This window comes from Sphaeramia orbicularis, unplaced genomic scaffold (genome assembly GCF_902148855.1).
Source record: "Sphaeramia orbicularis unplaced genomic scaffold, fSphaOr1.1, whole genome shotgun sequence".
NCBI classification, from domain to species: domain Eukaryota; kingdom Metazoa; phylum Chordata; class Actinopteri; order Kurtiformes; family Apogonidae; genus Sphaeramia; species Sphaeramia orbicularis.
In genome coordinates, this window is record NW_021941573.1 from 75,062 (window position 1) to 91,019 (window position 15,958).

At 41.8% G+C, this 15,958-nt stretch overlaps 1 protein-coding gene and 1 long non-coding RNA gene across 3 annotated transcripts; both read left to right on the plus strand.

Moving 5' to 3' along the window:
* The first annotated feature begins 1,072 nt into the window (after positions 1-1,072).
* On the plus strand, positions 1,073-1,604 carry LOC115416203 (uncharacterized). The gene is made up of 2 exons (XR_003934929.1): positions 1,073-1,158; positions 1,229-1,604. It is a non-coding gene; the product is annotated as an uncharacterized LOC115416203 (long non-coding RNA).
* A 3,062-nt stretch (positions 1,605-4,666) lies between these two features.
* Positions 4,667-10,431, plus strand: LOC115416202 (eukaryotic translation initiation factor 4E type 2-like). 2 transcript variants are annotated; one of them, XM_030129933.1, is made up of 4 exons: positions 4,667-4,849; positions 7,727-7,818; positions 9,647-9,781; positions 9,905-10,431. In XM_030129933.1, exons 1-4 carry the CDS (start codon positions 4,834-4,836, stop codon positions 10,070-10,072), a joined length of 411 nt encoding a protein of 136 aa, XP_029985793.1. In that variant the 5' UTR covers positions 4,667-4,833; the 3' UTR covers positions 10,073-10,431. The 2 variants fall into 2 exon arrangements, with proteins under 2 accessions (XP_029985793.1, XP_029985792.1); XM_030129932.1 differs by having other exon boundaries at positions 4,668-4,874; positions 7,728-7,818.
* The last annotated feature ends 5,527 nt before the right edge of the window (positions 10,432-15,958 follow it).

Sequence of the window (15,958 nt, forward strand, 5' to 3'; positions counted from 1 at the left end):
TCAATATATTCAACACATTCAATACATCCAACACATTCAGTACATTCAACACATTCAGTACATTCAATACATTCAACACATTCAATACATTCAACACATTCAACACATTTAATACATTCAGTACATTCAACACATTCAATACATTCAATACATTCAACACATTCAACACATTCAATACATTCAACATAGTAATGAGCCACAGGTTAAAGCTGCACTATCTGATTTATTTAAAGGAGAGTTAGGGTTAGGAACAGGGTTAGGGTTAGGAACAGGGTTAGGGTTAGGAAGAGGGTTAGGGTTAGGAAGAGGGTTAGGGTTAGGAAGAGGGTTAGGGTTAGGAACAGGGTTAGGGTTAGGAACAGGGTTAGGGTGCGTTCACTGAATGCTGTAAAGTTTCTTTGTCATGTATATTTTTTGTTGTGAGAGCAGCTTTAACCGACCAATCAGCATGCACACACACTGTGATGTCACTGCCACCTGATCTATGTCAACATATCGATCAATGGATCTGCACCGACCAATCAGCAGAGGTGTTTATGAATCATCCTTTAGTCAGCTGACCCATTTTTATTTATTTATTTATTTATTTATTTATTTAGTGACCTGTTTATGTGTTTGTTTGTTTGTTTGTATTATTGTATTCTTGCTGATTGGTTTTCTAAACTATTTTTCAAAACAATGAAGTGACTGAAAAAGCACAAATTAAAGCAAATGAAGAATTCAGGAATGGAGGAGAAGCAACACAGGAGGACTGGAACTGAAGTCCAGGACCAGAAGGGTTAGGGTTAGGAACAGGGTTAGGGTTAGGAACAGGGTTAGGGTTAGGAACAGGAAGGAAAATGAAGACACGTTCCAAAACTAGGACTGAAATGTCAAATGAGACCAAGTTGAAGCTTGGACCAGTCACAGGATCACAGACACGCCCCCATCATGTGATCAGACTGATGCCAAACGCACACTCAGCTGTCATTGAATCTATATAACCATGGCGACGGCATTGAATCTACGTAACCATGGCGACAGCATTGAATCTATGTAACCATGGTGACAGCATTGAATCTACGTAACCGTGGCCATGGCATTGTTATTCTACTCGTCCCACTTTGATGTGTTTTTTTCCTTTTGTTTTCGCAGCCACTGGAGCAGTAGTTTAGTTTAGTTTAGATTAGTTTAGTTTAGTTTAGTTTAGATTAGTTTAGTTTAGTTTAGTTTAGTTTAGTTAGTTGAGTTGAGTTGAGTTAGTTGAGTTAGTTTGGTTCGTCAGTTTAGACCAAAGTTACTCTTAATGGTTAGTTGGTGGTTGCCACGGTAACTGGGTAGAACGTTGTTAGTTTTTGTTTACATGTTTGTTTTTGTTTTGTTTACTCTCTTGGGGTTCAGCATGACAACAGTGTTACCATGACAACCACACACAGTTGTCACCTGTCAATCACTCTGTCGTGCCACGTGGAAACACCCACCTGCCCCGCCCACCTGCTTGTCCTCCCTTCAGTTAGACAGTGAACCAATCAGATGCTCCCGCTGTTTGACGTCATGTTGTTTGTGGTTGATTCTTTCCTGCCTGAAAATGTCCTCGTTTCAACAGATTAAAAAAGAAAAGTCAGTGTTTGTCGTCTGGTGGTTTTATTTTCACTGAAGAGTTCAAATGTGGGAAAGATAAAAAGATTTAAAAAAAACACCAATAATGGAGAAAACAGGGTTAAAGGGGTAGAGGTAGAGGGGTAGGGTAGGAGTAGAGGCTGTTGTGGGTTCATCTTCCACAGTGATGGTCAGACCTACAGGACAGAGGTCCTCCACCTGGAGAACTGGTACCAGCAGAAGAACCACCTGGAGAACTGGTACCAGCAGAAGAACCACCTGGAGAACTGGTACCAGCAGAAGAACCACCTGCAGAACTGGTACCAGCAAAAGAACCACCTAGAAAACTGGTACCAGCAGAAGAACCACCTGCAGAACTGGTACCAGCAGAAGAACCACCTGCAGAACTGGTACCAGCAGAAGAACCTCCTGTTGAACGTCAGTAAAACTAAAGAACTGACTGGATTTGAGCAGAAACAGCAGAGGATCTTCAATCCACTGAGCACCAGTCTGAGGTGGAAACAGATGACCATGTGACAGACTTCTACCACCTCAGACTCCTGACAGACTTCTACCACCTCAGACACCTGACAGACTTCTACCACCTCAGACTCCTGACAGACTTCTACCACCTCAGACACCTGACAGACTTCTACCACCTCAGACTCCTGACAGACTTCTACCACCTCAGACACCTGACAGACTTCTACCACCTCAGACTCCTGACAGACTTCTACCACCTCAGACTTCTACCACCTCAGACTCCTGACAGACTTCTACCACCTCAGACTTCTACCACCTCAGACTCCTGACAGACTTCTACCACCTCAGACTTCTACCACCTCAGACTCCTGACAGACTTCTACCACCTCAGACTTCTACCACCTCAGACTCCTGACAGACTTCTACCACCTCAGACTTCTACCACCTCAGACACCTGACAGACTTCTACCACCTCAGACTTCTACCACCTCAGACACCTGACAGACTTCTACCACCTCAGACTTCTACCACCTCAGACACCTGACAGACTTCTACCACCTCAGACTCCTGACAGACTTCTACCACCTCAGACTTCTACCACCTCAGACTCCTGACAGACTTCTACCACCTCAGACTTCTACCACCTCAGACACCTGACAGACTTCTACCACCTCAGACTCCTGACAGACTTCTACCACCTCAGACACCTGACAGACTTCTACCACCTCAGACTTCTACCACCTCAGACTTCTACCACCTCAGACTCCTGACAGACTTCCAGCTCTTGTTAACAGTGTCAGGAACTTTGACACCTGCACCACTAAGACCATCTTGTGGAGCATCAACATCTGGATGGGCAGTTGGACCAAATGGGACTTCTGTGCCCTCCAAAGGGTGGTCCGTTCAGCTGAGATGACCATTAGATCCACCCTAACCCTAAGTCTAACCCTCTGGTGGTCTAACCCTGACCCTAATCCTAACCTCAGATAAGACCCTAACCCTCTGGTGGTCTAACCCTAACCCTAAGCCTCTGGTGGTCTAACCCTGACTCTCTGGTGGTCTAACCCTAACCCTAACCCTCTGGTGGTCTAACCCTGACTCTCTGGTGGTCTAACCCTGACCCTAACCTGGTGTAAATGCTCTGGAATGTTCAGTCAAACCTGGACTTCCACTCTTGAACTCATACCACATCCAGGTTCTTCCAGTTCCAGTTCTGACGTCATGTACCAATGGCGCCCCGCCCAAGGATGTGGGGTTTATGATGATTGTTTATTAAAACAAAGTATTGATTTGACATTATTTTTCTGTAAATGTTCTTTATAATCAGCTGTTCTAGTGTATTTCTAGTTTTACTGATATTATTTCTCTGTAAATGTTCTTTATAATCAGCTGTTCTAGCGCATTTCTAGTTTTACTGATATTATTTTTCTGTAAATGTTCTTTATAATCAGCTGTTCTAGCGCATTTCTAGTTTTACTGATATTATTTCTCTGTAAATGTTCTTTATAATCAGCTGTTCTAGCGCATTTCTAGTTTTACTGATATTATTTCTCTGTAAATGTTCTTTATAATCAGCTGTTCTAGCGTATTTCTAGTTTTACTGATATTATTTCTCTGTAAATGTTCTTTATAATCAGCTGTTCTAGCGTATTTCTAGTTTTACTGATATTATTTCTCTGTAAATGTTCTTTATAATCAGCTGTTCTGGTGTATTTCTAGTTTTACTGATATTATTTCTCTGTAAATGTTCTTTATAATCAGCTGTTCTGGCGTATTTCTAGTTTTACTGATATTATTTCTCTGTAAATGTTCTTTATAATCAGCTGTTCTGGTGTATTTCTAGTTTTACTGATATTATTTCTCTGTAAATGTTCTTTATAATCAGCTGTTCTAGTGTATTTCTAGTTTTACTGATATTATTTCTCTGTAAATGTTCTTTATAATCAGCTGTTCTAGTGTATTTCTAGTTTTACTGATATTATTTCTCTGTAAATGTTCTTTATAATCAGCTGTTCTAGTGTATTTCTAGTTTTACTGATATTATTTCTCTGTAAATGTTCTTTATAATCAGCTGTTCTGGCGTATTTCTAGTTTTACTGATATTATTTATCTGTAAATGTTCTTTATAATCAGCTGTTCTGGTGTATTTCTAGTTTTACTGATATTATTTCTCTGTAAATGTTCTTTATAATCAGCTGTTCTAGTGTATTTCTAGTTTTACTGATATTATTTCTCTGTAAATGTTCTTTATAATCAGCTGTTCTAGTGTATTTCTAGTTTTCAGTTTAATGACTGACAGATTAAATGTAAACAGCTGCTCTGTCCTTATTTTTTACTCCTCTGTTTCCCTCAAATAAGCACCTAAAACACCTCTAGGATAGAAATTTCTATAAATGAACAGAACATACGGTCCACCATGCTGGTTTGTTTACATTTAACTCCCACAATTCCTTGCGCTCAGACAGTTTGGTGTGACTTGCCTGGAACGTTTCAAAGTCGTGAGTCGTGGTTTGAAGTTGTGATTTACGGGCTCAAAAAACGGCCCTGAATGCAGCATTGATGACAGGTCTGTGAAAACATTTGTCCTTTCTCGTGTGCCGTCCTTCCCCGTCATGCACATGCGCAGTGACAGCAACCGTTGAACGTTGGATCCGCGTGAAGTAAGACAGACGAAGAAAATCAAACGGGACGAAATCAAAGAATTTCAAGAGAAGAACGTAAACGAATACCGGAGGTTTGAGAGGCGATTTACCGGGAGTCTGACCGAGGAGGATGGAGCAGCTGGAGCCGAAGAGGATGGAGCAGCTGGAGCGGTAAGAACCGACACTGGGACCCGGAGAACAGCGGACAGAAGCTAATGAGGCTAACAGCTAACACTGACAGAACCAATACAACAGCTAATGAGGCTAACAGCTAATGACTGAACCAATACAACAGCTAATGAGGCTAACAGCTAATGACTGAACCAATACAACAGCTAATGAGGCTAACAGCTAACACTGACAGAACCAATACAAAAACTAATGAGGCTAACAGCTAACACTGACACAACCAATACAACAGCTAATGAGGCTAACAGCTAACACTGACAGAACCAATACAAAAACTAATGAGGCTAACAGCTAACACTGACACAACCAATACAACAGCTAATGAGGCTAACAGCTAATGACTGAACCAATACAACAGCTAATGAGGCTAACAGCTAACACTGACAGAACCAATACAAAAACTAATGAGGCTAACAGCTAACACTGACACAACCAATACAACAGCTAATGAGGCTAACAGCTAACACTGACACAACCAATACAACAGCTAATGAGGCTAACAGCTAACACTGACAGAACCAATACAACAGCTAATAAGGCTAACAGCTAATGACTGAACCAATACAAGAGCTAATGATACTAACACTGACACAGCCAATACAAGAGCTAATAATGCTAACAGCTAACACTGACAGAACCAACACAACAGCTAATGAGGCTAACAACTAACACTGACAGAACCAATACAACAGCTAATGAGGCTAACAACTAACACTGACACAACCAATACAACAGCTAATGAGGCTAACAACTAACACTGACACAACCAATACAACAGCTAATGAGGCTAACAACTAACACTGACACAACCAATACAACAGCTAATGAGGCTAACAACTAACACTGACACAACCAATACAAGAGCTAATGAGGCTAACAACTAACACTGACACAACCAATACCAGAGCTAATGAGGCTAACAACTAACACTGACACAACCAATACCAGAGCTAATGAGGCTAACAACTAACACTGACACAACCAATACAACAGCTAATGAGGCTAACAACTAACACTGACACAACCAATACCAGAGCTAATGAGGCTAACAACTAACACTGACACAACCAATACAACAGCTAATGAGGCTAACAACTAACACTGACACAACCAATACAACAGCTAATGAGGCTAACAGCTAATGACTGAACCAATACAACAGCTAATGAGGCTAACAGCTAACACTGACAGAACCAATACAAAAACTAATGAGGCTAACAGCTAACACTGACACAACCAATACAACAGCTAATGAGGCTAACAGCTAACACTGACACAACCAATACAACAGCTAATGAGGCTAACAGCTAACACTGACAGAACCAATACAACAGCTAATAAGGCTAACAGCTAATGACTGAACCAATACAAGAGCTAATGATACTAACACTGACACAGCCAATACAAGAGCTAATAATGCTAACAGCTAACACTGACAGAACCAACACAACAGCTAATGAGGCTAACAACTAACACTGACACAACCAATACAACAGCTAATGAGGCTAACAACTAACACTGACACAACCAATACAACAGCTAATGAGGCTAACAACTAACACTGACACAACCAATACAACAGCTAATGAGGCTAACAACTAACACTGACACAACCAATACAACAGCTAATGAGGCTAACAACTAACACTGACACAACCAATACAAGAGCTAATGAGGCTAACAACTAACACTGACACAACCAATACAACAGCTAATGAGGCTAACAACTAACACTGACACAACCAATACCAGAGCTAATGAGGCTAACAACTAACACTGACACAACCAATACAACAGCTAATGAGGCTAACAACTAACACTGACACAACCAATACCAGAGCTAATGAGGCTAACAACTAACACTGACACAACCAATACAACAGCTAATGAGGCTAACAACTAACACTGACACAACCAATACAACAGCTAATGAGGCTAACAACTAACACTGACACAACCAATACAAGAGCTAATGAGGCTAACAACTAACACTGACACAACCAATACAAGAGCTAATGAGGCTAACAACTAACACTGACACAACCAATACAACAGCTAATGAGGCTAACAACTAACACTGACACAACCAATACAAGCGCTAATGAGGCTAACAACTAACACTGACACAACCAATACAACAGCTAATGAGGCTAACAACTAACACTGACACAACCAATACAACAGCTAATGAGGCTAACAGCTAACACTGACAGAACCAATACAAGAGCTAATGATTGACGGTGGTCAGTCACAGGTGGACATTCACAGACAGACTGGTGGACAGTGGTCAGTCACAGGTAGATGTGGACATTCACAGACAGACTGGTGGACATTGGTCAGTCACAGGTGGACATTCATAGACAGACTGGTGGACATTGGTCAGTCACAGGTGGACATTCATAGACAGACTGGTGGACATTGGTCAGTCACAGGTGGACATTCACAGACAGACTGGTGGACATTGGTCAGTCACAGGTGGACATTCACAGACAGACTGGTGGACATTGGTCAGTCACAGGTGGACATTCACAGACAGACTGGTGGACATTGGTCAGTCACAGGTGGACATTCACAGACAGACTGGTGGACATTGGTCAGTCACAGGTGGACATTCACAGACAGACTGGTGGACATTGGTCAGTCACAGGTGGACATTCACAGACAGACTTGTCTAATGGTCCTGTCTATAATGGACGTTCTGTGTCTGATGTTTGATCACTGGATGGAACTATGGTCTAATGGTACCACGAGTGGAATGAGACTAGTGTGTGTATAAAAACTGTGTGTGATGTGTGTGTGTCGTGTGTGTGTAAAGTGTGCTTTTCTGTGTTTCAGTCTGAAAGATGAAGAGAAGCAGGAGGAGGGGCAGTGTCTCCATGACAACAGCGATGGGACCAACAACAACAACAACAACAACCGCCCCAAGGTGATGTCCACCACTACACTGGACTAGTATTAAATGAGTAGGGGTCAGAGGTCACACTGGACTAGTGTTAAATGAGTAGGGGTCAGAGGTCACACTGGACTAGTGTTAAATGAGTAGGGGTCAGAGGTCACACTGGACTAGTGTTAAATGAGTAGGGGTCAGAGGTCACACTGGACTAGTGTTAAATGAGTAGGGGTCAGGGGTCTCACTGGACTAGTGTAAATGAGTAGGGGTCAGGGGTCTCACTGGACTAATATTAAATGAGTAGGGGTCAGAGGTCACACCTGACTAGTGTTAAATGAGTAGGGGTCAGGGGTCTCATTGGACAAGTGTTAAATGAGTAGGGGTCAGTGGTCACACTGGACTAGTGTTAAATGAGTAGGGGTCAGGGGTCTCATTGGACAAGTGTTAAATGAGTAGGGGTCAGTGGTCACACTGGACTAATATTAAATGAGTAGGGGTCAGAGGTCACACCTGACTAGTGTTAAATGAGTAGGGGTCAGGGGTCTCATTGGACAAGTGTTAAATGAGTAGGGGTCAGTGGTCACACTGGACTAGTGTTAAATGAGAAGGGGTCAGTGTTAAATGAGTAGGGGTCAGTGGTCACACTGGACTAGTGTTAAATGAGAAGGGGTCAGTGTTAAATGAGTAGGGGTCACTGGTCACATTGGACTAGTGTTAAATGAGGAGGGGTCAGAGCTCACACTGGGCTAGTGTTAAATGAGTAGGGGTCAGAGGTCACAATGGACTAGTGTTAAATGAGTAGGGGTCAGTGGTCTCACTGGACGAGTGTAAAATGAGTAGGGGTCAGGGGTCTCACTGGACTAGTGTTAAATGAATAGGGGTCAGTGGTCACACTGGATTAGTGTTAATTGAGAAGGGGTTAGTGTTGAATGAGTAGGGGTCAGGGGTCACACTGGACAAGTGTTAAAAGAGTAGGGGTCAGGGGTCAGACTTAAATGAGTAGGGGTCAGTGTTAAATGAATAGGGGTCAGTGGTCACACTGAACTAGTGTTAAATGAGTAGCGGTCAGTGTTAAATGAGTACGGGTCAGTGGTCACACTGGACTAGTGTTAAGTGAGTATGGGTCAGTGGTCACACTGGACTAGTGTTAAGTGAGTATGGGTCAGTGGTCACCCTGGACTAGTGTTAAATGAGTAGGGTCAGGGGTCAGTGTTAAAGGAGTAGGGGTCAGGGGTCAGTGTTAAATGAGTAGGGGTCAGTGTTAAAGGAATAGGGGTCAGTGGTCAGTGTGAAATGAGTAGGGGTCAGGAGTCAGTGTTAAAGGAATAGGGGTCAGTGGTCAGTGTTAAATGAGTAGGGGTCAGTGTTAAATGAATAGGGGTCAGTGTTAAATGAGTAGTGGTCATTAAATGAATAGGGGTCAGTATTAAATGAGCAGGGGTCAGTGGAACAGTTGTGAGTTTATGAATGACAGGATTTCAGTCAGACTGACCAAAACTGTAACCATGGAAACCACAAAGAAAACTATTACTGTCCCCTGTCTGTCCCCTCCCCTTCTGTCACCTGTCTGTCTGCCTCTCACCTTTCTGCCTGTCACCTGTCTCCCCTCACCTGTCTGTCTGCCTCTCACCTGTCTGTCTGTCTCACCTGTCTCCCCTCACCTGTCTGTCTGTCTCACCTGTCTCCCCTCACCTGTCTGTCTGCCTCTCACCTGTCTGTCTGTCTCACCTGTCTCCCTTCACCTGTCTGTCTGCCTCTCACCTGTCTCTCTGTCTCACCTGTCTGTCTGCCTCTCACCTGTCTCTCTGTCTCACCTGTCTGTCTCTCACCTGTCTGTCTGTCTTTCACCTGTCTGTGTGTCCAGACGGTGTGTCCAGGTGCAGGTGAACATCCTCTTCAGTATAACTACACTTTCTGGTACAGTAGACGAACCCCCAGTCGACCGGCCAGTTCGCAGACGTACGAACAGAACATCCGACAGATCGGCACCGTGGCCTCGGTATGAACACACGATGTCACCTGTGCAGGTGTGCACGTCAGATGGTCTGGTGTCACCTGTGCAGGTCCAGGTGGTCTGCTGTCTTTAGTGTGTGTGTGTGTGTGTGTGTGTGTGTTCTTTCAGGTGGAACAGTTCTGGAAGTTCTACAGTCATCTGGTTCGACCAGGAGACCTGAGTGGACACAGTGACTTCCACCTGTTTAAAGAAGGAATCAAACCCATGTGGGAGGTACAACCATGCACCTTTAAACTAACACCTACACACCTTGAAACTAACACCTACACACCTTGAAACTAACACCTACACACCTTTAAACAAACCCTAACTGCACACCTTTAAACTAACAACCATGCACCTTTAAACTAACAACTATGCACCTTTGAACTAACCCCAACTACACACCTTTAAACTAACCCTAACTGCACACCTTTAAACTAACAACCACACACCTTTGAACTAACCCCAACTACACACCTTTAAACTAACCCCAACTGCACACCTTTAAACTAACAACCACACACCTTTGAACTAACCCCAACTACACACCTTTAAGCTAACCCTAACTACACACCTTTAAACCAACAACCACACACCTTTGAACTAACCCCAACTACACACCTTTAAGCTAACCCTAACTACACACCTTTAAAGGTCCCGTATTATGCTATTTTTCAGTCACGTCATATAGGTCTCAGAAGCCCAAAAACATAGTATTTAAGTTTGTTCGCCCCAAAATCCTCCTTTGTTCGGAGTTTCAGCGGTCGAAAAAGTCCCTCTCACCAGCCCTCCTCAGAACAGGCTGTTTCTGGGCCTGCTTCCGGGTACCCAAATGAACGCATCTGTCCACGCCCACTCCCCCTCCCCTCTCTGGGAGAGGACGCGGCTTCCGCTAGCGGTACTACGCGCTAATGTTGACTGAAGCCATGGCTCTCTCGTCTACAATACACATGTCTCAGACAGAACGTCTTTCCAAACACTGGCTTTCTTTGCCTTGAGGCGTGATTGAGCCCCGACGGAAAACGGCGGTGTTGTGTCGGGTTCGTGGACCTGACACGGAAAGACGCCTGCCGCCACTAATGCAGGCAGCTACTAACAAGCTTGATGCTAACTATACTGATGCTAACCACAAAAGGCCCGTGTTCAAAGGAGTTCTGTTGAATGTCTCTGGATATTATCAGCTCTTGCATGTTAACGGGGACGCAAACGTTAGCAGCAGTAACCGAGCTATGTTAGCTGCCATGCTAACGTTAGACGTACACATCAACACCCACCAGCTTATCCGTAATGTAGGGTTATGCAGTAAAGATACAAATGATCAGAACTTACATCTCCCACACTTGTACTTGGGTCACGAAGCGTTGGTACTGCGTCCTTCTTGATTCGGAGTCTTTGTGCTAAGCCGGAGCTGTATGGGCCCATGTTAAAAAACACTCGTCCGTGAAATGCCGGGCACACACATACAAGCGTTTGGGAATGTTGTTTGGTCCATGACCATCACAGATAGAATCCAGACACTTTTTACGGAGAGGCTCGGAAGTGGGGAGCAGAAATAAACTTTGGTGTTGGTGTGTGCAGCCAACAACACCACAACTCGCCTTCGCCATGTTTGTTGTCCAAGAGGTACTATGCCAGGGCGGGGCTCACTTTGCCAGGGTGGGGGCACAGTCAGGGGGAGGAGTTAAATCCGCTTATGTCGTCATAAACGGAGCCAACTCAAACTCGCCCGTTTGAGCATTTTGACAAACTGTGGTGTAGCAAGGCAGGAGGAAACAGACAGTTTTCAAATTCCAACCTCATAATGAGGCTACTGCAACACACACTACTGTAAGAAAACTGTCACAAAGTCAGATTTGCATAATACGGGACCTTTAAACTAACACCTACACACCTTTAAACTAACCCTAACTACACACCTTTAAACTAACCCTAACTACACACCTTTAAACTAACCCTAACTACACACCTTTAAACTAACCCTAACCCTACACACCTTTAAACTAACCCTAACTACACACCTTTAAACTAACCCTAACTACACACCTTTAAACTAACCCTAACCCTACACACCTTTAAACTAACCCATAACCCTACACACCTTTAAACTAACTCTAACTGCACACCTTTAAACTAAGTCTAACTGCACACTTTTAAACTAACCCTAACTACACACTTTTAAACTAACCCTAACTACACACCTTTAAACTAACAACCACACACCTTTGAACTAACCCCAACTACACACCTTTAAACTAACTCTAACTGCACACCTTTAAACTAACCCTAACTACACACCTTTAAACTAACCCTAACTACACACCTTCATTCTCTTCTTTCCATTCTAAACAGTCTTTATGGACACTCCAACTATTTTTGAAATCTCCTTTGGTGTGACGAGTGCATTCAGCAAATCACACACTCTTTGACGTTTGCTTTCCTGATTACTCATATGGGCAAAAGTTTGTGAAAAGGTATGGATAATAGTGTTAGGTATGATTATGACATCAGTATATGTTTGGGTTCAAAACAACTGACGTAGTGTCTGCTGAGAAAAAACAACTAAATGTTCATTGTACATTTTGCTTCCCCACCCTGTGTATGTATATATATATATATATATATATGTCACAGTAGAGATTGAAATCCGGTAGGATTCGTAATCCTACTAGGACAGATAGGAATTTTAGTGTGTCCAAGACAAACTCAAATTCCTGTCTGTCCTAGTATGATTACAAATCCTACTAGGACGGATTGAAATTTTAGTTTGTCCTAGGACAAACTGAAATCCTACAAGAAATTAGGATCTGAAGATTGGAATTCCAATCAATTTTGAAGTTAGCTGTAGACTAACATTAGTGTCACTATTGAGTAGTATGTAGCACATTTAAGTATTAGAAAAATAACTGACAAAACCTCTGTAGTATTACTTGTTTGAAATTTTGAAGTTAGTACTATAGACTAAGGTTATTGTCACTTAACTAACACTAAGACAGTGACAGGCATCAGTCGTGTGTGCGTGGACCACGAAATATGAGTGATCCACATGTGGTTCTACTTGAATATGAGTGATCCACATGCGGTTCTATTTAAATATGAGTGATCCACATACGGTTCTATTTAAATATGAGTGATCCCCATGTGGTTCTATTTGAATATGAGTGATCCACATGCGGTTCTATTTAAATATGAGTGATCCACATGTGGTTCTACTTAAATATGAGTGATCCACATGTGGTTCTACTTGAATATGAGTGATCCACATGTGGTTCTACTTAAATATGAGTGATCCACATGTGGTTCTACTTAAATATGAGTGATCCACATGTGGTTCTACTTAAATATGAGTGATCCACATGTGGTTCTACTTGAATATGAGTGATCCACATGTGGTTCTATTTAAATATGAGTGATCCACATGTGGTTCTACTTAAATATGAGTGATCCACATGTGGTTCTACTTGAATATGAGTGATCCACATGTGGTTCTACTTAAATATGAGTGATCCACATGCGGTTCTATTTAAATATGAGTGATCCACATGCGGTTCTATTTAAATATGAGTGATCCACATGCGGTTCTACTTAAATATGAGTGATCCACATGCGGTTCTACTTAAATATGAGTGATCCACATGCGGTTCTACTTAAATATGAGTGATCCACATGCGGTTCTATTTAAATATGAGTGATCCACATGCGGTTCTATTTAAATATGAGTGATCCACATGCGGTTCTATTTAAATATGAGTGATCCACATGCGGTTCTATTTAAATATGAGTGATCCACATGCGGTTCTATTTAAATATGAGTGATCCACATGCGGTTCTATTTAAATATGAGTGATCCCCATGCGGTTCTATTTGAATATGAGTGATCCACATGCGGTTCTATTTGAATATGAGTGATCCACATGCAGTTCTATTTGAATATGAGTGATCAACATGCGGTCCTATTTAAATATGAGTGATCCACATGCGGTTCTATTTGAATATGAGTGATCAACATGCGGTTCTATTTAAATATGAGTGATCCACATGCGGTTCTATTTGAATATGAGTGATCAACATGCGGTTCTATTTGAATATGAGTGATCCACATGCGGTTCTATTTAAATATGAGTGATCCCCATGCGGTTCTATTTAAATATGAGTGATCCACATGCGGTTCTATTTGAATATGAGTGATCAACATGCGGTTCTATTTAAATATGAGTGATCAACATGCGGTTCTATTTGAATATGAGTGATCAACATGCGGTTCTATTTGAATATGAGTGATCCACATGCGGTTCTATTTAAATATGAGTGATCCACATGCGGTTCTATTTAAATATGAGTGATCCACATGCGGTTCTATTTGAATACGAGTGATCAACATGCGGTTCTATTTAAATATGAGTGATCCACATGCGGTTCTATTTGAATACGAGTGATCCCCATGCGGTTCTATTTAAATATGAGTGATCCACATGCGGTTCTATTTGAATACGAGTGATCCCCATGCGGTTCTATTTAAATATGAGTGATCCACATGCGGTTCTATTTGAATATGAGTGATCAACATGCGGTTCTATTTAAATATGAGTGATCAACGTGTGGTTCTATTTGAATATGAGTGATCCACATGCGGTTCTATTTAAATATGAGTGATCCACGTGCGGTTCTATGTAAATATGAGTGATCAACGTGTGGTTCTATTTAAATATGAGTGATCCCCGTGCGGTTCTATTTGAATATGAGTGATCAACATGCGGTTCTATTTGAATATGAGTGATCAATGTGTGGTTCTATTTGAAAATGAGTGATCCACATGCGGTTCTATTTAAATATGAGTGATCCACGTGCAGTTCTATTTGAATATGAGTGATCCACATGTGGTTCTATTTAAATATGAGTGATCAACGTGTGGTTCTATTTAAATGAGTGATCCCCATGTGGTTCTATTTGAATATGAGTGATCAACATGCGGTTCTATTTGAATATGAGTGATCAATGTGTGGTTCTATTTGAATATGAGTGATCCACATGCGGTTCTATTTAAATATGAGTGATCCACGTGCGGTTCTATTTGAATATGAGTGATCCCCATGCGGTTCTATTTAAATATGAGTGATCCACGTGCGGTTCTATTTGAATATGAGTGATCCCCATGCGGTTCTATTTAAATATGAGTGATCCCCATGCGGTTCTATTTGAATATGAGTGATCCACATGCGGTTCTATTTAAATATGAGTGATCCCCATGTGGTTCTATTTGAATATGAGTGATCCCCATGCGGTTCTATTTGAATATGAGTGATCTACATGCGGTTCTATTTAAATATGAGTGATCCACATGGGGTTCTATTTAAATATGAGTGATCCCCATGCGGTTCTATTTGAATATGAGTGATCTACATGTGGTTCTATTTGAATATGAGTGATCTACATGCGGTTCTATTTAAATATGAGTGATCCACATGGGGTTCTATTTAAATATGAGTGATCCCCATGCGGTTCTATTTGAATATGAGTGATCTACATGTGGTTCTATTTGAATATGAGTGATCCCCATGCGGTTCTATTTGAATATGAGTGATCTACATGCGGTTCTATTTAAATATGAGTGATCCCCATGCGGTTCTATTTGAATATGAGTGATCCCCATGGCGTTCTATTTAAATATGAGTGATCAACATGTGGTTCTATTTAAATATGAGTGATCCCCATGCGGTTCTATTTGAATATGAGTGATCCCCATGCGGTTCTATTTGAATTTGAGTGATCCCCATGCGGTTCTATTTGAATATGAGTGATCAACATGTGGTTCTATTTAAATATGAGTGATCCACATGCGGTTCTATATAAATATGAGTGATCCCCATGGAGTTCTATTTAAATATGAGTGATCCACGTGGTTCTATTTGAATCGCAGGATCCATGTGTGAAACCACGGCTTATATTTCTGTAAATTCTGTGGGTTCATGAACAGATTTAATGTCCGTGGTAATGACACAGACTTCTGTGAAAGACCGCTGTCACAGATAGGAGGAGGAGCCTACGGTAGCCCGGAGGCACGAGAAAGATTAAAGTGATTTTACGATTTCTCTTTTGTAAAAATCGTCCTAATTAAAAAATCTGATTTCAATTTAAAATTGATTAATCGTGCAGCCCTACTACACACCTTTAAACTATCCCTTA